Raw genomic sequence first — 23,284 nt, 5'->3', positions numbered from 1 at the left:
GGTAGTGCCGTGTGCACGATTGTGTACAAGTGCGCATTTGTTTATACCTGCATGCGTGGGTCGACAGAGTCGTTTCTGTCGAAGGCAGAGAGTGCTGCTGTTCAGGCTTTATATAGACAGATGGCCAAAACGCATCATAATCTCATCTGGTGCAGATTGCTGTTGACAAGATTATAAAACTTGGAAATTATTTCAAAAGTTGAAATAATCGTTGAATGTACTCATTTTAATTAAGAGTCTTTGGTATTTAGAATATAAACATTTAAAAAAAAAAAAAAAGCTCTTTCAGACGTATTTTTGTGTCCTCGAGGTATAAAGTGAATGTGCAGAGTAGTCGAAGAATAAAAGTCCTCACCAGGCGGTTCCAAAAGACCACGATTGTAGCATGACATCATACATGAGAATATTTATGATCTTTAGATTTTTTTCTGGATTTAGATAATAAGGGCCATTTTTGGATGTTGAGTTATTCTGTTGCAGCTTTTGGAAACATGACATAAGAAATCACAATAATGGGAGTTGAGCAGTATCCACTACAGTAAAGATCAGCAACTGAACAATAATAAAATAAAAATAGGTTCCTCTGTAAAAGTCCCTTTCTTTCTCCTTGCATTTGTTTGTGTGCTGTGGAGAGTGGGTAAATACCCCTCAAAGTGGCAACCCATCAACTTGCACTTTGGGAGAGAGGATCCCAGTCTCCAGCCAAATCACTGGTAAATAGAGGCTGTAACCCAAAAAAATCCTGCATTTTAAAGACTTTGAGTTATTTTCAATGTTTTCCATCACATTGTTGGCCGCTTGCTGTTACAGTAGAACTGGACAATCTGATCTGGGGGTATGTATATATTCATTGTGGACAACTTTGTGTATGTCAAAAACAACTGTAACACTCCTGAAGTGATGCACTTCCTCGTAGCCTTTCTTGTAGCTGAAGATGCAGTTTTCATCATCTGGGGTAGTTTTCGACATCAAGTCATGATCAGTCGCAGACATGTGCATCAAACCATGATCAGAATGAGTCTTTCATTAAGTGTCCAGAATTAATAGATTTTTTTTTTTCACCACCTGAATTTTAAATGCGTAAAGGCCTTCAACAACAACAACAACAACAACAACAACAACAATCTTTATTTATAGAGCACATTTAAAAGCCTTGGGCATACCAAAGTGCTTTACATAAAACAATAAAAGGTTCAAACATTGATAACGGATAAATAAAAAATAACGAGTTATGTTCATAGATAAAAGCTACCAATAAGAATGACTACAGCACATGGGCAAGATAAAAGCTGTACCACCATAATAAAAGGCACCAATAACTTCCACTAAACTGCAAGTATAGGTTACTGAATTACCTGATTTATGCCTTTTTTACATCAGTGAATTTAATTTCTTCTCTGATGGCACAGCATATTCCAAGATGGCAATGCCAGGATTCATCGGCTCAGATTGACTGGTTCTGGATATTCACACAAGGATGGGCAACAACAGCATCCAGACCTTAACCTCTTGAGTCTTTGGAGTGTACTGGAAAAGATTTTCATAGTCCAACTCTCTTCATAAATACAGTTTCTGAGTGAAATATTAATACATATTAAAACAAGTCGTGCATAGACAGTGAATGTGCGCCACTATCTAAGCTAAAGGCAGTTTAATTAAAATATGTGTATGTGATTATTATTATTTTTTTAAGTACTTATTTTTAAGCTGGGAAGAGAACATTTGTTATACATTTATGAATAGATATAAACAATATTCAATAGATTTTTACAAATAAATAGCTATTTACTGTTATCCAACTACTTACTCATATTTAACTATTTAAATATTTCTTAAACCAAACATTTCCTTTCCCCTACAGTTGGCAAAAATTTGCATGATGTATTTGATCATCCAAGATTTGTATGTGTGTGTGTGTGTGTGTGTGTGTGTGTGTGTAATTTGTGTAATCCACATAAAGACAGAAGTGTAAAAGCATCTAGCTAAGCCAACTGATTATCAGCCTGAACTTCACAGTTGGTACACAGACATGATAATGGTCTCACACCAAAATTCTGGCAACAAAGCCGTTTCCTATATTTTCACCAAAATAAAAATATTCCTGTGATCATGGTTTGCTAGCAACAGATTAAAAACCTGAGAAGCAAAACAAAAAACCCCAAAATAAACTTGTTTAAATCCTTTTTTCTTTCTTTATCTCATCCTCAAACTTACCTGCCAGTGAAAATCTAATAGTCATGTGCTGTAATCTGCTTATGTCGCCCTTAAAACTGTGACAAAATTATTAAGAAAAGCATTAGATGTCTACTAAAACACCCTTCTGCTTGTTTATTAATAAACATATACAAACAGGGGTGCTCTACCCGCAGCACTAATGCAGACCTCATCTGCTTCATCTTGCGTCACATCAGGATGACGGTCATAATTATTCTGGGAATCGAATCACTCTGTTACGCCGTTTCATAGACCCTCTGTCTTCTTCAGCGAAGCATGTTGACGTGATAGATCAGCGAGTGGATTTGAGGAGAGGTGATGGATTACTCTGCCTGTCTTAAAGGGTGAACCTCCCTCAGCCTCAGGCTTTGATTGATTAATCACATAGTGTGTCAGCTGGACAGCGATGAGAAGCCATCCCGTCTGTCATAGTAATTACCCTGACAGAGTGAGTATCTCTCATGACAGATAATATAGCCCACGGACTGAGAAAGCACAATAATAATCTGTTTTAACGATTATTGTCAGCGTGTCTCCACGCTCGCCCATTCTGCAACAAATGTCTTCAATTTTACATGGAAACTTATTAGTAAGTAAGCTGATATTTAAAACCTCTGTTTCTGACATCTGGATCTGACAGTTATGAATAAATATAAAGCCAGATACTATTTACTATCACTCAACTATTTTCTCAGATTTGAGAATGATTCATGGAGTCTTTTTATGTGGTAATCATTCTTCTGTCAGTCTTGGAAAAAGGCCTGGCGATCATTTGAGCGCCCTCATAAGGGTATTTGGTTTGTATTTATCCTCAGCTGGTGTAAGGGAAAGATTTCATTATGAAGGATCAGTGGGATTGTGTAAGATGTGCGTTTGGATCATAGATGTAGGCTGATATCGAAGTCTGGCTTGAACACCACAAAAGCTCTAAATAAAGGCTTAGCTGAGGAGCATGAGGGCTGAGTAACTTGTTTTTTTGTTAATTAGAATTTAGAATTAGAGTTTATAACCATCAAACCTGATAACAGAGTAAAGAAAATGACAATGCAGTGTACTGTAAAACTATACCTTCACCATAATAACAAATTCATTCTTCGTGGTTTCAATAAACAACTGTAAAATGCTTAAAACGTTCCTAATATGTTTGGTGTCAGGAGTCGACCAATTTGATTAACTTGGCTAGAAAAAAATCTGATCCAGAATCAGGATGTGATCGCAGTCTTTATTGTTTACGAATTTGAATAATAATCAGCACATATAAATAGCATTACAGAGCTCGAAACTCCACTGACTCGTAATGCTACACGACAGATCTAAACCAATGTGTTTATGCAGAGAAACAGCAAACCAAAATTTAAAGACTGCAGCAAATGTATCTTGGGGGCAATATTTGGAAGTAGTATTAGCATAAGAACAATTTAGATTAGGTTTGATATAAACCAAAATGAACCCTTTAATCACTGTTTTTGTTAATTCTGCAGTTATTTCATAGATTATAATGTAGTAAGTACAGGAAGAAAGTGCGTTCTGGACTACTGGAGAATTTAGGTTCATTTCACAGGTAGTAGCTAGCTCCTACAGACCCTTGCACATCTATAGTACCTTGCCACATGCCAGAATACAAAGCATACGTGAGTATTGGAGGTTTTATAGCTCAAACTTACAACGTACACCTGGTAGTTGATTCGGATCGAGATCGGCTCACGTTCACACCATAAACAAACCGCACTGGAGTTTGTTTGGATCTGCAATGAGATCACCTCCTTCAAAGGGTCTTGGTCCGGTTGTTTTGGTCCACACCCAAGTGCGATTACTCAGTTCCTATCTGAACAAACGAACCAAAGTTCAGTTTAAACGGATTAAACACAGCAGGTGATAACACTGCTAAGACCGAACCACGTTTCATTTGTGCGACAGCGTTTTGGAAGACAGCTGTCATACTAAGCAAAGCGGAGCACACCCGAGAATGTTTTCCTTATCGCGATGTGATTCAGTGGAGAGTTTTCAGCTATCAGATCCTCTCTGATCACAGCTGTAAACATGAGAAGCCCTTCCACGGTGTGACTCGGTGTGTTGATGCTAGCAGAATGATGATGTTGCTGGCCGGATAAGAGCCAGAGCAGTGACAGCGGGTGACATCTCCCATGGATCTCTCTTAGACGATGGCTTGATATGATACAACACGAGCCTTGTAGCTCTTATTGTTTGTCTCCTTCTATTTGTCTCCTTGGCCACCTGTGCAGAATGATGTTTTCTTGTTTGTCCTGGTGCTTTTGTGTTTTCTTGTCTCTGTCAGTACTCCTTCCTTAATCATCTCTCAAGCTGCTGTTTTTCCACGTCTGTGCTGCTCTCATTCTGTGCGTTTTATCACGCCCTGCTTCTCTGTATGCTTGGGTGAATGATGCGAGTGTAATTAAAAGCAGCAGGCCATTGTGTGAGGGTATGTGTTAGTCCAGTCCCCTGTTGTGGGTAGATGCCGGTGTAGAGTGTTTAATTAAACTTCTCGTGCTCCTTGTCACCAGTGTTTCTTTTTCTCTTAAAAAAAAAAGAGGAAAAAAAACACATTAAATTGCTTGTATTTCTTACAAAACAAACGCCTTCAGGAATTGTTTGGGGTGTGTGTGTGTGTGTGTGTCAGGATTTGATGTAGTGGCGTGGTCCAGCCCTCAGAGAGAGGCCGTTACATTCTACAGTGACTCCCATCATCTCTCTCTTCTGTTCTGGGTCCTGCCAGGAAATGCTGTACCTGTCTCACACCTGGCCTTGATACACACACGAACACACAAACTCTGCAAACGGCGATGAGACAATCCGTCACAGTGCCATGGTCCAACAGGGAGGCAGCAGGTGTGAAAAGGCTCATCCTGACTGCAAGAACACACACGCACCCCCACCAGCCCAGAATAATTCACACCATTATGTTACAAACAAAACAAAAGCACTCAAGTGTCTCTTTGTAAATACTGACTCAAAAGAAAAAGACCTGTCCTATAGTATTGAGCCCTAATCAGTAACTGTGGGTACTCTTTAGGAGATTTTATACTTTCTGCATCCATGAGTCAGCTTATTGGACGGTGAGTTTAAATGACAGTCACCAGCTACGCATGCACCTGGGCAGTGAACTTCAAAGAAGTATAACCCAAATGAATACTAGGCTGTTGGGTCCCCAGCTTTGCGTGTCCATATCCTCAACAGAGTTTAACCCAGGCTTCAGGTTTGTTCTGTGTTACTAAGCGACCTGTCATAAACCAGGCTTAGGAGCCATGTCGTTAGCAGGGATCTGAATCCTGTTTGGTTGATCATCTTGCATCAGTTGGATCAGACTTGTTTTAAAATTAGAATCCAAGAAACTTGTTGGATAATCTAGCAAGCCCTAATGAGAAGTCTTCTTCCTATTTCAGCTACTCCATTTAGGGGTTGCCGCATCAGATTATCCGCTTCTGTCACATCCCATCCTTCGTTTCCTCCTCTGCCACACCAACCCTCTGCATGTCTTCCTTCACTACATCTATGAATCTTCTCTGATCTTCCTATTCTGTTCCTGCCCAGCTTCAACAGTTCTTTTCCATATCTTCATGATATGGCAGTTCAGCTATATCCCCCGTAGTTACTGTAGCTCTTTCCATCACCCTTGTTCACCCAATCTCCAAGAGTCCTCTCTCCCAACCATCTCTCTACCTGCACAGGTATGTCATCTGACCAACCACTTTGCTACTGTTCATCCTCTTTGTACCAGGAAATGATAGGAAGTAAGAGTTCTGTAAAAAAGGCTACTAATGTGAGAAAATAACCTTCAGCATCGAGACTGCATTGAAAACTCATTGAATGTGATTTTTTTTTTGCATTATTGGGCGGTGATTGTACCAACTAACTTTGATTAACTAACTAAATTCCACCTTAAATTAACATAGTCTTCACTAGAACAGGGCAATAGCAGCACAGAATTGCCAAACACATACTAAATCGCACACAAGCATACATATATACATACACTTCTAAAAGGTGTAAGCCCAGATGGATACGAGTATTTCAGGTGATGGTTCTCCCCTGCTACTTCTGTTGTCAGCCATCACTTATCAGGCGAACGTGTGATGGAGGAAAAAGGGAGAAACACAATTTCACCTTTTTACTTTCTTGGACTCCCCTTGCTTCCAGTCCCTATTTTTCTTGGGTTCCCAGAAGACCTGTTCATCCTGTTTCTGTTATCTCTGTTTTACACCTTCCTTCAGTTGTCGTTAGATTTTTTTTTTAATACAATCACACACTGTGGTTATCAGTGTGCCTTTTTAGCTTTCATCCATCATATCAAAATCCGTCTCTTTGCTGTTTCATCAGCTCAAGCCAACATTATTAAGCGTCCTAACAACTCCTTGGCGGCCAGTGAATTGTTAGAGCCAGTCATCACTCCAAGCAAGACTCAAAGTGAGGTAGGAGGGCGGGGAGACTAGATGAAATGAAGGAGTGAAGGTTGCGCTGACCTTCCCTCAAGAGACAGTTGATAGCATAGCAGCAAGTTGCGTAGGTCTGAGCAAAAAGAACTGTCCAGAGTAACTGCATTCACCTCTCCCGGGGGATGGGTGAGGTATCGAGCAGTCAAGACTCTCGTATAATGAGGTTGACTAAGCCATGAGTAAATGTGTCTCATGTTTCCTCACCGGCAAAGCCGATCTTAATGCTTTCTCTCAAGGCTAAACATTAGTCATTACAACTATTCATTCTTCTGTCTCTAGATCCTGTTGTGTAAAGTCTTTTTTCTTCTTCTGCATAAATAATACTTGTTGCATATGTGATATTTATTTATTTTTATTTTTTTTTGATTGGACATAAGAAAAAGGGGGCGGTGTGTTTCAAAATGTTGAATATTTTAGAATTCACGTGTCACCAAGTGATTTAGTGAGCCTCTATCCCAGCCATTATAGAGTATGGGGACGCCACTCCATTACAGGACAGACCTCCACACACTCAGATCCACAGCTGCTTCCAATTTAGAATCACTTATTAACATGGATGCCTTTGGACTCCAGATGGTATTGCATTGTGGATCAAAATTTGACTGCACTTTTTTGTTTTCAAAATTTCACAATGTTTGACAAAATCCTCAACAAATGCAGCTCCAAACCATGAAAGCACCTCTACCGTGTTTTACAGATGATGTAGACTCTCACTGTTGTCCTGAACTTCTCCATACATATCCCAACTGTTTTATCCAAAAATTGGAAATTTGGATTCATCACTCCATCAGACCTCTTGTCTCTGATTTTTCAGTCTACTTCTTTTACAATTTGGCAATTTTCTTATGATTTCCATTATTTAAAAATGATTTCTCACAGCCACTGAGAACATTTCTGATAATGCTTTAGTGAACAGCACATGGATCAACTGATGAGCCAGATACATTTTTCTATCTCTTAAAGACATAACTTTCTACAGAGCCCCACAAGGGACATGGGAGGGAAAAAAAATTACGATGAACTTTTGCGAGATCTCGCAAAACAAACTCGGGATCTCGCAAAAGTTTTGCGGGATCTCGCAAAAGTTGAATTCCAACAATGGCGGCAGCTACTTAGTTGTAATATTACTCTTTCTGGTTCTTCAAAATAAACTTTTAAGATATTTTGAGGCATGAATGTAGTTGTGTAAATGTCGAATATCTGCTCGGTTTACAAGACATCACATATTTGCAAAAGTGCTGCGACGTTTTCGGAGATCTGACACCCACCATCTCGAAGCTAACGGGAGGTCGAGACCTACTACAGCCGGGAGGAACGCCGCTCTCCCGGCACATTGTGCCTCGACCTCCCGGTCGGCTTCGAGCTGGCGGCCTCCGAAGAATGCGGCTAAAAGTTTTGCGAGATCCCGAGTTTGTTTTGCGAGATCTCGCAAAAGTCCGTCTTAATTTTTTTTTTCTCCCATGTCCCTTGCGGGGCTCTGTAACTTTCAGATCCTGTTCATCTGCTGCAGATGTTTTATTTTGTCCACTATTTGCCCAGTTTCCTTAAAATATTGTGATGGTACACTCCAAACTGTGCCAGTTAACTTTTAGCTAGTAAAGGGTGACCATAATTTGAGGGCACTTGTGCCAGTCATGAAGATCTTTAATAATACTGTTTACTTAAAGAAAACTTTAACATATTTAAACGATGCCTTCTCTGTGCGGTAAATGAATGGTGAAATAAAAATATGTCATATAGGCTTTTAGAAGTAAACAAGTGCAAGAGGACGGTTGGTCAACAACTGTGTTGTTTTGGGGATTTTTCCTGGATACAACTACAAAAAAAATGTTTCTGCAACAGGCAGCCAATTGTCTGTTATGTGTATGCACAACACTGGTTCATCCCTTGAGTAAGGTGCTATTTTAAATGTTTGAATGATTAACAAACCAACGAACAAAACAAACATTCCTCTGAGAATGATCAGAAAACAAGGGCTGGTACAAACCAGCCAATGTTCAAGGAGACCTTCAGAAAACTTGGAGAACTACTGCTTAAGACCAAAATATAAATAGAACAGAATAAGTGGGCTCAAGTCTTGAAAATGTTGTTTACTAAGTGAACTGGCACTCTTTGGCACCTTTCGCTGCTGTGTCACAGGGACCAACGCTGACTGAGGAGCTGCCATGTTTATTTCCAATCCTAGTGTGTCACAGGTTATTACCTCTCTCCTGTGATTCTAATTTCAGCCCTTCATCAAATGTAGGCCAACAAACAAGTCCCTTAATTGCGAAATGAACTGCAGTTCGTGATGTTTTGTCTGTGTCCTTTATTCTGACACTGGAAGCTAACTCTGTTACACTAATAAATCATGTAGAGCTCACTTTGGTGCTTATTCAGATAGAAAAAAACACTTACATAGGCTGCCAGTCATACTTACAACTTTTGAAACAAAAGCAGGCCTAGACAGAAATCTGAAGATGGCATGACTACATCCTGAAAGAGAACGATAAATATTTGGACTGAATGATGCTTATCGTGAGAAAAAGCATCAAGATCTGCTATGCCTGTGTTTTTTGTTTTATGAAAGGATGGGATAGGCCCATGTGAGAGCGTTCACACTTGCCACAAGCCCTTGGTCAATAATCTATTAATACAGTGAATCGCAACTTTATTTATAGCTGCAGTTTGTGTGGCTGTGACTTTCTGGTTTTCTCTTTCTGTCGTTCCTCTAATATGCTTTGAGGTTATGTTATTTGCAACAACAATGATAACAATTAATTTCTTCATGAGGTTCATTTTATCTCCACGCAACGCTTGTGTGTACTTCGAATCTTTCTTTTTTGTGTAGCAACAAAAAGATAGCCACCTTTAGTATATTTGGAATTTGTTGCACCCCTTGGCTTTCACTTTGATCAGTCCACTCCCACTCCTTCAAAATTGGTCCAGAGATGGAAATAACACATTTTTATAGCCTTCTAAGAGTCAGTGTAATAGGCCACCATGTTGGTTCAGGCAGCGTTTGCAGCTTTGCTTTCATTCAATGGGTTCGTGCTTCAGAAATAAGCATCCCGCAGTGCTGCTCCAACGTAGAAGCAGACCTGGCTCTAAAAATACCTGCACACACTCACAAGATGCAAAAGACCCCCTGAAAGCCGACTATCTTTTTCTTAGACAGAACAACAGTTCTCCTTCTTGTTTTTTTTAATGCATATTTTAACATGCACATGCTCTTTCTCATGTGGTCAAAATACATCCAGAGCAGACACGTACTCCCTCGACTGTCTGCTTGGGAATTTGTTTCTGTATGAGATAAAAGAAGAGCGAAGAACTTTAGAGAGAGTTGATATCGGAATGAAGATGGCCTGGTTTCTGTACTCGTTGTCAGGCTTTGGGTATGAACACAAGCTGGTGAAATATTTATCTGCCTCTTGGAGGTGGTTGTTTCCTCTGCGTCGCTCATTAAGCCAGGGTTAATTGTCTCGCTTGCTGTAAAAGAAGGGTCTCTGTTTGTTCTTAAAAAAAAGGAACAGCAAGACGAAATGAGGCAGGGAAGATGTGTTAGATTACTGATAGAGGGGAAAAGTAGAGCTAGGTGGTGTGTGCTTTTCAAAATGCAAAGACGCTCGCTCACAAATGAGCTTACTCAAGCTTGTTCTTTAAAGTAGGCTTTCATGTCACATATATATACTGTTACTGTGGTGGGTGCTCATAGGAAACAGCCAAAGTTTCACATAATGAGGTCGGCATATGTGCAAGTGATCCCTGTGAGCCAAAAACTCAGCTTCAGTCTGCAGTTTCTTCCTACTCTTGGCTCTATATAACGGCAATAAGAGCAAGGTAGTTAGTTGGTCATTTTCATCCCATGTGGGTCATACGGCTGCAACAAAGAGAGTGGGTATACGTTATGTGGTCGTCTCAAGCACACAGCTCTGGTGGTAAGCGCAGAAGCCCCACCAGCTCGCTGTTCAAGTCTTCTCTTTGCAAGAGAGAAGCAATCAGGCAAAAGTCAACTAGAAGGGAACCGTTTGTGTTAGACAGGGATGTTCTGAGTGGCTACGGCAAGGCATAGATACAGAAGGATTGTTTTGAACTGTGAATCATGCAAAGCTATTGTGATGTCAAAAATAAAAATACATTTTGAAATGGCGCATTCCTACTGATTTTACTTATTCTGTATCTTGATATGTTTTTGGCTCAAGAGTTGGGAGTTTGCCTTGTAATCGGAAGGTTGCCGGTTCGAGCCCCGGCTTGGACAGTCTCGGTCGTTGTGTCCTTGGGCAAGACACTTCACCCGTTGCCTACTGGTGGTGGTCAGAGGGCCCGGTGACGCCAGTGTTCGGCAGCCTCGCCTCTGTCAGTGCGCCCCAGGGTGGCTGTGGCTACAATGTAGCTTGCCATCAAGCATTCGTGTAAATGTGTGTGTGAATGGGTGGATGACTCAATGTGTAAAGCGCTTTGGGGTCCTTAGGGACTAGTAAAGCGCTATACAAATACAGGCCATTTACCATTTTGTATTCTTTTTCTGGCATTTAATTTTGTTCTTTATTGCTTTCACTAAGGAGGTTATGTTTATGGTAGAGTTTGTGTGCGTGCGTGTTATTTTGTCTGTTAACAGTCCATTCAAATTGGCTTCTATCCACCAAGGTCTTCAAGGTCAATTTAATAATTTTTGGATCCAAAATTGACAGAAAGCCTTTTAGCTTAGAAACTATGATTCTTACCAGTGTGATATTGTCAACATATAGAAATTACTGTATAAATATAAGATCAATCGATTAATCTGAAGGTCAAAGTGATGAGACTGCCGTATGAGAACAGGTTATCAGACTGACAAGAACATATTGGCATGGGATACTTTGTGAGTATAGTTGTTTCATTTTTTAGGACTTTGTTATGCACATCAGAGTAACAGGTTATAACAATTTAAAGTCATAGAAATACGAATATACGTAGAATATTCTGAAATAACTATTATTGTTTTATTATTTTTATTTATTACTACTACTACTTTATTACTAAACATTTAAACAAATTTTGCCAAACAGTGAAACAAATGCTACACATGGATCATATCCACATAATTAAATCAAAGAATAATAAACAATTGTGCTTTAAAACGGAGCAAAAAACAAAAGCTTGCACATTGCTCTTGTTTTCACTGCTCTAGAAAATTCTTAGAAAGGAAAAATAACAAAAGTTAGTTCAGTCTTTTTTATCTTGTTTGAATCACAGTTATCACCACCATCTGTCCTTCCAGCCCTGCTGGTTGGAGCTATGATTTCATTGTTGTTTACTTTTTCTAAATTAAGTGTGGCCACTTATTTCTGTTGCTGTAGAATCTGATTTTTATTATTTTTTTGTAATAAAATCAAGATTTAAATGGTCACACCTGCCCTTTCCTTATAAACCCAACAAATGATTTATTATAAATGTATAAAATAGCTGTTACATGTATGTGTTGTAAATGTAACAGTAATTTTCTGATTAAATCAAATGAAGCTCACTCGTCACAGCTTTCTAGCTTTGGGCCAAACTGTTAATGTGAAAACAAGATTTTCTGTTGAAGTTAGCTCTCCTCTTTTCACTCGTTGTTTTTTTTGCCAGTTTCACACATAATCTAAGTGTAAATTATATATTTGTCTTCTTTTCTTAATCCCCAGCTGCTCTTTTATCCATCAAGTACATTTTTTGTCTCTCGCCCTTTCTTTTGATGTTTCTTGTTCTTTCCCTGTTATGGAGTCTCTTGATCTGCATATATATATTTTTTCATTTATCTTTGCTACATTTTTAAATCATAAAGTCGGGGAATACATGACAAAGAACAATAAGACACTGAGGATGAAAAGTGGGGAAAAAATTCAATGATGTGATGTGTCTTTGTTGCTTTTCATTTTTTTCTCTGCAGAATCCATATTCATTTCCATTTTTTGGGAGGGGGGGGTGGTTCTGGTTTATCTGCAGTGAATAAGGAGTAGCTGGTGGGAATGCTGGTGAGAGAAAAGTGAAGGAAGAAAGCCAGCGTGTGAGGGAGAGATGTGTAGAGGATTGTCTGAGCATCAATATTTCAGCAGCGGAACCTTGGATAAATAATTCAGCCTCAGAGTCGCGCTGTGTCCCTCTCTGCTAGACTCATGACCTGCTCACACGCTAAATCCCTCACTTTCTCTTTATGAAATGGAGGTGGCCTTACAAAATCACCTCTGGTTGGTCTCTTTTTTTTTTCTTTTTTTTTAAAAATCTTCTTCCTCTCCAGCGTCCACTCCTTGTGGTCTGGCTCTAGATACTTTTCTTCTTATTTCTACTTAGCATAGAAACTGTACTTATTCCCCCTGGACTCTATTTATGTAAGAGGAAGATGAATTACCTCCTTCCTCCCTTCTAAAAGACCCAACTGTGTTCACACATAAGCATCACTCTGGTCCTCAAATGAATATAAAAACTGTTTTGTTTTTTTATTACATAAGCAATCCTGACTTTCCCTCAGGTAGCCCGAATAAGCAGACCTATTTAGAATCACCACAGCTAATGGTGAGGGCCTGTCTGAGCCAGTCTGGTTCTCCTCTGTTGTTGCCTGAGATGAACTGGGGTTACTCACATTCACACAGACGCTATCAGGCCTTCCCCAGATGTCATTCTAACCTCTGTGTATGTGAGCTTGACACTATCTGAATCTACAGAATGCTTTGGCTGTATTGATAAGGGGATCAGTGGCCATTGTTTTGACATCACGTTTTAGTCAAAGGAGATGCCATAAATATTTGTGCTTTTCATCCAGTGCCATTTGTACTCCCACTGATTGTTGGTATAACTTCTATCATTTGCTATCAGGGATGATAGCTTTTGGACTGCTGCTTCACTTTCCCTTGATGGTTACAGAAGGAAGTTCTTTTTGTTTTATGTTCTTTTTTTGAGTTTTTTATTTATTCGTTTATTACATAACAGTTTCCCCCTGTCCTTCTCTGGCAATAAAAATGTACTACAAGCTCACCGGTTTTACCCAGAAACTGATGGTTTCTGCTCCTGTGGCTGCCTAAGGCCCTCAGGGACTGGAATGAGACGTGCAAGAAGTGTAAGTGTAAGAAGCCACAGGATGCCAACTGAGTTCCTGATTTCCAAAAGCTATTTCCAAAAGCTATTCCAGAAGTCAGTCATTTAAAGTGCAGCGTTTACAATATTATACTGTACTGCACCACCACGGCTCTCTTCTCACATATTCTAGTGTCAGGTGATGCTTTATTTGTACCTCAGCCCAGTAAAAAGTGACATGACAAAACCAGGATCTTCCCACAACACCTCCATGTTGGCCTTGTTTGGCAGCATTGTTTTGTTATAATTTTGTCTTCAGTGTAGATGAAGGTGGTCTCCCACTAGAAAACTTTGTTCTTAGCCTGCAGGCTTTCTTGTGGTTTCTAGAGTTTTTCTAAATAGAATGGGAGACAGAGCTTTCAGCTATCAGGGTCCTAGTTTAGTTTCAGCAGACAGACACCTTCTCTAAAGTAAAACTAGGCTTAAAACTTTCCTTTTTGATAAAGCTTTTATTTTAGTGAGAATTAAAAGGGAGGTTTTTTTTATTTTCTTCCCATTGCCACCAAGAGTTCATGAGAGATCGTCTGATTGTTGGGATTTTCTCTCCAACATTAAAGGATAATATGTGATTTTATGCTATATAAATGAAATAAAATTGAAATGAATAAAAATAAACATTGACAACTGAACCTGCTGCTCCTCCAGTATGCATGGCAAAGTGTCCTTGGGGGGTTCTGTGATAGAAAAAGAAATATATTAATGTGTCTGTGGTCGAAAGTGTCTTCAAATATTGCTAAACTATATGTAAGCTAATGTGAATAATAAAATTAATTAATTAAAAGAAAAAGGCTAACAAGAGGATCCTATACTGTGTTTATAGAGCTCCTTTTGGCACAACACTGCCTTCAGATCATAATTCTGCTTGCTAAGCTGCCTGGCAGGCGGATGCTATATAAGTGAAGTCCATTATTAATGAATAATCCCCCGTGTTTTTAGTTGTAGTATTTGTGTAACCTACACTTGGTTTTGCTTGTATATTATTTCCATGTTGATGCACTGATGCATTCTCTGAATACGCTGAATTTCCACTTAGCCTCACCTGTGCATTGTCTTCTTTGCATTTGCATATTGTACATGCAAACATTGTCACAAACCCATTTCCCTCCGCTTTCAGCGGCTTCACTACAGACTGCGTTGTCTTACATCTCAAAGAAGACCCAAAGTGGTCACCAAACACACACAGAACACCCAGCAAGCAACTCCAGTTTAGTTATTTAGCATCTACACGCATCACTAGAGGTCTCCCATATATCAGTGGTCTCACGGAGATGGTGTTTATGTCAGCACATCAGCCATCTGCTCCGAGGATATGGGCCCTCCATGTGACACACGAACGCAAAACCCAGCTGCATATTCCCACGAGAGAGAATAAACAGTTGTTATGACAAATGTGAAATATGTTTTACTGTTTTCAGCATCTTTTATCTGTCTGGATTTGCTCACCTATCATTTACCTTTCTCCCGTCTGCAGCTTTTGGAAAAAGCTCACTTTCCTTCCTGTCACATAAAACTATAAATATGCATGCCACCCAGCATAGTCTCATCCTCATCCTCCTGTGTAAATGATTAAACATAGCGATTTTCTGGCTAAGTTTTTTTTTCCTCCTAGTAAATCTAGACTCACTCTGAAATGATTTTCACACTTTCACTCCACACATCTCCCGTCGTCCTTCCTCAAAGCCAACGGGCTTTTTTAAACATTTATTTTGCACCAGCTCTTTTCTCCATACATTGCGTCTCTCTGCTAATCCCCTGTTTATAACCACTTGGAGTTATAGAGTTTTTACTCCCCTTATTATCAATTTCGTCAAAGAGTTTCATCATTCGTCTGCAGCCGTTGTTTGCTGGGAGGCTCAGTCTTGTTTTTCGACTCTGTTTGCTCTCTTCCTCGCCTGTTTCAGTCCGTCTATTGGTCTGTTTATTTTCATATATGTGTTTGTGTGCTTGCGCAGCAGGCGTCTCAGTATTATTTCTTTGTTTGAGCTGTCAGCTCTTTGACAGGCAGCAGCCATCTTTGTTTCATTTCAGATGCAATTAGGCTTTAGCCAAGTGTGTCTCTGCCCTCCTCTGGTATCTGCGGTATATACTCGGTTTGTCGCCTCACCAATCAAATTGATCCCACCTCTATCGTGTTTTTGTGTTGTTTCATGGCTGTATTGTAGGCATCATGGTTTGACCTTGAAAATCTCTTTGCTGAGATACAGGATGAAAGGTCATCGGTACTCGAGTTTAAATCTTGTTAGCCAGACTCTCTCTAATGGTAATTTTCCACCAGTTTGCTGTAGCTGACCTTTTTACACTAAGTAGTGTAGATTCCAGGCGTTTTTGGGGGGTAGTGTGATAAGCCCATCATTAGATAAATGTGTTGGGATCTGACTGATTAAGCTCTATTGATGATTGAATGACAATTCTGCTAAGGCCGCCTGATTTAAAAAAAATTTAAAAAAAAGTTTTGAGTGGACTGTTTGAGGTCTCACTATTTCGGAGAAGCTTGAAGTGGGTCAAGTACTCAGGCAGCTTTTTGTAAAATGAAACCTAACAGTCTTCTGTCAGGCGTCTTCTGTTTTTTGCCTCCTTAGAGGTCTCTAGCACAGCCTGGCTGCTTGATTTCAAGTTTGGGAGATAACTAAAGAAAACTCTCTGAGGAGGGATAACCTGCACAGTGGGGTTGATCGTGCCCTTGCAATCTGGGAAGCCATCGGGCAGTCTGCCGACTTGTCTGTGGGGGGAATTTTTCTGGGCCTCTTGTGTATGGAATAAAAAAAAAAAAGGTAAATAAAAAGCTGAATTATTGTGGATGATAGCAGACAGTTTTGGGTGTGCAGTCCGGCAGTCAAAGCCCCACTTAAACAGGGCTTTGGCTACATGTAGAAATTGTATTTTGCCTACAGATTACATAATTTAGAATGCAGATAGCTGCTTAGAAATATGATTCCTGCTGTAAAAAATGTGCCCAATAACTTTACCTTGATTTTAATACTTCCCTTTATTATATACTTTCTGTTTCTCCTGACTCTTGTCAAAGAGAAATTCAGTTTGTATTGATCATCATCAAACCTCATTTTATTCAACTTAAAAGCTAAGGTCAGGCCACACTTGTAGCTGGCCTTGTATTAAATACACCCTATATGCATATGCATAAACTGCTGCCACTGCGTATAAGAACAAAAATAGGAGAAGCAAGGCTGTTGCTCCACATTATATTGATGATATACCTCCATGACCTCTGTATCAACTTCAGTTTTTCTTGTGTTATCCGAGAGGAAGGTATTTTGCATGCTTATTCCTGTCTCTCACTATTCACATTCATTCTTCACATTTATGAACCATGTAGGAATTAATTGCTTTGACATAAAGTCATGTTTACTCTCAGGTCACGTTTAGCCTTGAAGGCAGTAGCAAATTACATAGCATAGCTTTGAAGTTCAAGGTAACAAATCTGTACTAATAGCTTTTATGTAAAGCAGCCTTTGTATGCAAATGTTTTGTTAGACAAAGTATATTTAATATAATATGTTGTGAAATATTTTCTTGTCTGATTTATGGCTGAATATAGACGAAGGAGATGGAGACATTATTTCCATTTCCATAAGGGTTCCTTGTCAGATACGAGCTGTGTAATGATGTGAAAACCACAAAAAGGGGGGCTTAAAATAACCTAAGTGTAACCCGACCTGCTTTTTGTTCCATTTAAACTCAGTAGAAACTGTCTCATATTCACCACAAATATTTCATAGTAGTGTGTCCAGGTGCTGGGCTACCAGGAGAAGTCTGGGCATGAGAGAGAAGATTATTTTTAGCAATTAAAGAAGGATGTTAATGGAAAAATGCACCACATTGCACTATATTTAAAAAAACATCTTTAATCTTCTGGGTCACAAATAACCTAGATTTAAAATTATTCACCCTGCAGACAATAAGATTGTTTTTTTTTTTGGTTTGTTTGTTTTAATACCAGATACTCCTGTCTCCATTTCCCCCAGTGCTAAAGTAGTGGATACTTTTTCTTTTAAAGTCAAAATCCTGACACAGGGGCTTAGTTAAGATGAAATCATCTACCTGCACCATATAGGACATTAAGTAGGACATTAACTAGTATAGGCAAGTGTCACCAATTTAAAGCAACTGCTTTGATTATAAATTATAAATATGACATTTTAGGAGACTATTATAGGAGTCTTCTCTGTTGTCTTTTCTACCAAGATCTTAGCAGCCAATAGTAACAGTGAAGGAAGTCTAGTGAACAAGTATTGCCAGTGCCTTGAAGCAGCAGCAACAACAACAACACCCACGCACACACACACACAGTGGTGCAGCGTGAAAATCTGAACAAAAGGAACCTTGCCACATTTTTTTTGCGATGCCTTTTTGGGGGGTATGCAAATGAGCTCACTTTAAAGTTGCTGTAGGGTTTGTGTGATTAATGGGCTGTGTGTGTGCGTGAGTGTGCGCACCTCCTATAAGCCAGCAATCTGCTGCTGCCACCTCTTCTGTTGCAGTCTGTCGATAGACTTAGGGATTCGCCTGCTTTCCTTTATTAACCCACACTCAGAGCAGCTAAAGGTTCATAACAAAAACATGCTCAGCTACTAAAGATTAAACCTATTAAAAAAGTCACGCCATCTTTATTTAGCTGGAAGGGGCATCGTTTCTTGTTTTGATGTGTCATCATCGTGCCTAATATTGTAAACGCTGAATGCACACACACACACACACACACACACACACACACACACACACACACACACACACACACACACACTCGTGCCAAGCTATTAATGATTGACTTGATGTGCCTTTGATGATTCATCCCAGTGAGAAGGAGCTTCAATGGAAAATGTCAACTTTAAACTGAGATTAAAGGGAATAACTCAAAAAAGCTGCAGGGGGTGGTGTGTTTATGGGTCTCCATCGAAGTATTTGAGAGAGCCTGTGGGTGTGTGCGTGAGTTTGAGTCTGGAGATTTTAGAATATTAAATTCGAAATGGTCTTCTGGGCAGCCATCGTAAACTACTGAGTCTTTTTAGTTTTTGTTGTTGTCTTTGTTTCATGAATCAGACAAATCATAATGTACATTACACGACTTCTGCCTTGATTTACTTGTTCCAGAGAAATGTAACTAAATACATATTTTCTTCAATGGTTTGTACATAACTTCTTGTTCTTTCAGATACCCTTGGGTCAAACGTAATGATTTGAACATGTTCTTGTTTTTTTGTCCTTCTTCTTTATATCAAGTGGTGGGAAGTGAAGACAGGCAAAGCTCTGCAGACCTTCTATACAACGGGAAGCGCCTTAAAGAAGATACACGTGTCATCTGACTTCTCCACCTTCGTCACTATCGACAATATCGGCATCCTCTACATCCTCCAGAGAGTGGTGTGACGATAACGCCGCCGGCACCGCTCCAAAAGATGACAGAAACAGACACCATCATCCAGCTTATTGCAAGAACTGCTCAATTGCATAATGTATGCAGACTTGTCCAACGCTAAACGCCCTGCGCATCTAAGAAAAACAGTTTACATTTTCACTTTGCACAGTCAGTAACAATAGCCTTGAGAGCATTAGACAAATACACTTTGCTGGGGTCACATGACCAGTTTGCGCCAGCTTTAAATGATGCACTGTGAAATCTTCTTCCTTGAATCTGCATTACACACATCTTTTTAAACACAAAGAGGTGCATTTAAAAGGTAACACTGATTTCTAAAAAGCCAGCAAACCTGATCATCGGTTCTTCTCAAACCCATTTTTTTTCTATCACTACTATTTACCAACAGATGAAAGATTTAAATGAAAAATATGTGTTTTTTGGGGTTGAGGATTGCACATGTGCAAGAGATTTTCCACTTTTGTGTGTATGTATGTATGTAATCGTAAAAGCTATCATAGACGTCCTATGATTTGTTAGAAGTGATGAAGTGAGTTTGGTTTGTCTGTGCTGTGATGCTTTCGAACTTCTGCATTGGGTCAGTATTCATCATTGACAGTTTCAAACCGTTTCTAGACACTGCAGCCTTTTCGTGAATGCACATACTGTGGGTAACAGAGGGTATGTGTGCTTTGTGTCAACACTTTCTAAACATACCAGCACATTTGGAGCTTTTGGTGCACTTTGATGAGCATTAAAAATGGATAGCATGATAAAGTTTTTATGAATTAAATTCTTTTCAAAGCTGAAGAGGTTATTTGTATGTCAGAACTGTTTGTACTTTTGAACGTGGATCAAAGGAAATGTTTTCTATAAAATATAATCACAGCATGTGATTTATAATTTATACTCGAATTTCATGTTGCCAGTCTTAAGACATTTTTCTGCTTTAATTGCCTTTTTTTCATATAACTATATAACTGTTTTAACTTTAGATATTACTTATTACTGCACGCTGTCTTACTACTGAGCCTTCACTTGTTGAGAGCACTTGGAAAAAGTAGTTACAATCTTTAAGGATGCTTTTCTTAATGTGACTTGAAAAACAAATCCTTAATTTGAGTGAAAATTCTGAGGTTTTACTGAGAGAGGCAAGTGTCCCTGTACCTTTATCGAAACCACTCACGTCAGTGAGAAAGGTGTGGACTCCATGTGCAGCTGGAGCAATAAGCACAAAAAAAGAATAAATCAAAGTAAGGATGAAATTCAATAATGCTTGTGTTATTCTCACACTGTGCCCTTCCTGATTGGTGCTTTTTTAAAGTTGCTGTTCAATCATCAAATTTCCTTCTAACTGATATCAGCTCAGGATGTAAACTGTTATATGATGTGGTTCAATGGAAAATGTAATTTATTAAGAATAAATCACATATGCTGTGAAGTTGTATGTGTGTGTTTCCCCTTTCTTTTTAGTTGTGTTTTGTTTAGCAGGCGCTAAATTTATGGTTAAGACCTGGTGTGCTCTGCCCTATAAAACCTCCTCCTTCCTGCCGTCTGACGCTCCCCATGAGGAGCGAGAGCCCTGCTCTCAGGCACAGTGACAGCATGATTCATCCTCACATGGCCTGCATTGTAGGGACGAAGGATTTGCTTGACTTGCCTTCCAGAATGATTCAAAATCAGCTTCTCTTTATTCAACTGTCTGGAATCAAATTTGCAATGATATTTTTCCCTGAGTAAATATTTTGATCTGTAATGTAACAGAGAATGGGCTCAATTCATGTGCGCAGTGATTAGGAGCCTATACATTTACCTGTTTTGCTTTTCTGCTCATCTGGGGAAAAAAGTACAAATACTGGTGATTTTTTTCTTAGCAGAAGATATGAAATCTTCCTCTTGAGTTCATTATTTTTCATGTGCAGGAAAAATTCCCATCTTTATATCTAACAGAATAACAAACTGGCTCAGTCTACCATTGTCCAGAATCTTGAGGCATTTTAGTCAGTGAGGGACAGGAGGTCACTGAACGAACCATCACCTCTCCATTTCACACTGTAGAGATAGCAGAGGCTGGTTCTTATTCGACTGTGCTGCCATAAAGAACGCTGCAGGAAATCATTCCAGCCGCTTTCTATAACACTTCACAAGAGCTCTTCTTATGTGACAGGTAAACACACCTGTCAGGACATAAGACTCCACAGACACTCCTGTATCAAGCCTCTTTGCTGCTCTCATATTTATAGCGCATATGTTATGAAGGACCTTTGCCAGAATTCTCTTTTTCACAATCTCAGTTTTATTTTATTTTATTTTTTTATTTCTTTAACCTTTTTTTTATCACTGTTGTATCACTATATACATTTTCACACAGCCTTACATTATAAGACCTTCAGTGTAGACCTGTAGCACTTTTAACAATGTTGTTTTATAAAAGATTATACAATTTTTATGATTTATGCTGCTCCTGTATCTATCTGTTTTGGATTTATAGATCTAAAACCTGCAGGACACCGGCCCTTGAGGCCTGGAGTTGGACACCCCTGCTTTAAGATTTCCACTCATCAGATGACTTCCATTTTACTGAATGAGCTCAGTTTTAAAAGTAGCTAAATACTAGATAATTAATCAGAATCAGGTGGATCAGGTAGAATATGTACTGCAGTTAATAAACAGTGAAACCTAAGAGACTGGAGTTAGAGGACTGGCTGTTCATAATATAGTTGGTAAAGCAAATGTTAGCATCATGCGTTAAAGCGCTATTTTATGCAATCAAATATTCTCTCTTTTCCCAGCGTTTCATGTCTGCTTTAAATATATTGAGTGCACAATAGAAGCATTTTTGCTTTTGTTCACATCAATTTCAAACTCACCTCTCAGAAATTTTGCTATTTTTTATGATTCCAACACTTCTAATTATGCTAGAAGTTTTTTCAGGGTATGTAACTGGTACTAATATATCTTTGTTGGGATAAATCTGGCATAACCTTTATTATATATCTATATATTTTAAAAGTGTTCATTATTTTATTCCTGCCAGAACTTTTTGTGCATTGAATATGAGTTCAAAAATGCATCTTAGTAACTGGAAATAGAGTTCTTGTTTCAATGAAAGCATTTCAGACTACAAGCCACATTTAAACATAAGTTCATGCAGTTTTTACCTCACATCCATGGCCAGTTTAGAATAATCAGTTATCTTAACAAATGTGTCCAGAGACACCACTTTTTTGTACTGATTGTGAAACGTGGGATTTCAGCTTTTCATCAAACTAATTGGAAATATTTAGTCAGCATAAAATCGATCTGGTACAATAGATAAACATCAGCAGTGGTTAATGAAAGAACTCAAAGCTGATGTTAGCAATACTGACATTTGGCCAATACTGGTGCGCACATCACTCAAAACGCATGCCAAGGTTTCATAGGATGCATTTTTTGGCACACATTTCTTAGTTTAAACATCAATGTGTTCTGATGCAAGGATGTAACTGAAATATATCATGTAAAGGTGGGCAAATTGGACAAATAACTGGATGGGCAGTTACATTAGATTTTTCAGCTGAAATCCCCCCTCAAGTTGAACTCTGGTAGGTGGAAAAGTCACAGAAAAAACATAGCTCCTGTATCATCATCCATTGGTTTGTGCAGTGCAGTCTCGTGTTCTGAAGTCTTGACACGAGCATCAACTTTGTCACCGACATGGTGTTTTCAAATCGGATGTGATGAGCAAGAGGTGTGTGACTAAGATCATGAACTCAGAAAGAAGGTTTTTACAAAAGGTCTAGACCAGGGGTGTCCAACTCCAGTCCTCAAGAGCTACTGTCCTGCAGCTTTTAGACGCATCCTTGTTCCAACACACCTTAATCAAATGAATGGCTCGTTACCAGGCCTTTGCCAAACTTGATGGCATGCTGTAGAGGTAATCCAACCATTTGATGGTCTATAGATTTAAGAGCATAAAGTCTTTTTGACCCCTGCTGGACTTTGTAAATAATGTAGGTGCAAAAGACTTCCACTTTGGCTTCACTTTTTAGATCAGAAAGTTAGGATTGTCTTTTATGTTGTATTTAGTTTGCTAACAGGAAATGAAAGACTGCATAATACTAGAAATACTATTCACTGTAAAGTTGTTCCACACACTCATGTGGAAATAGGTCGTAATTGTTAGATATTTCAA

At 39.1% G+C, this 23,284-nt stretch overlaps 1 protein-coding gene across 1 annotated transcript in view; it reads left to right on the top strand.

Annotated features, from left to right (window-relative positions):
- The window catches only part of apaf1 (apoptotic peptidase activating factor 1), a 45,669-nt gene extending 25,782 nt beyond the window's left edge, over nucleotides 1-19,887 (top strand). Inside the window, exon 27 of the mRNA XM_085386908.1 lies at nucleotides 18,972-19,887. Coding sequence (XP_085243034.1) covers nucleotides 18,972-19,118 — 147 coding nt within the window. The 3' untranslated portion in view covers nucleotides 19,119-19,887. The remainder of the gene's footprint in view (nucleotides 1-18,971) is intronic.
- The last annotated feature ends 3,397 nt before the right edge of the window (nucleotides 19,888-23,284 follow it).

The sequence above is a fragment of the Rhamphochromis longiceps genome, linkage group LG17 (assembly GCF_057381845.1).
Source record: "Rhamphochromis longiceps isolate RC_006_pf linkage group LG17, R_longiceps_female_GT1.1, whole genome shotgun sequence".
In the NCBI taxonomy this organism is placed as follows: Eukaryota; Metazoa; Chordata; class Actinopteri; order Cichliformes; family Cichlidae; genus Rhamphochromis; species Rhamphochromis longiceps.
Note: the sequence above shows the minus strand (reverse complement) of the source record. Positions and strands in the feature narration are given on the sequence as shown.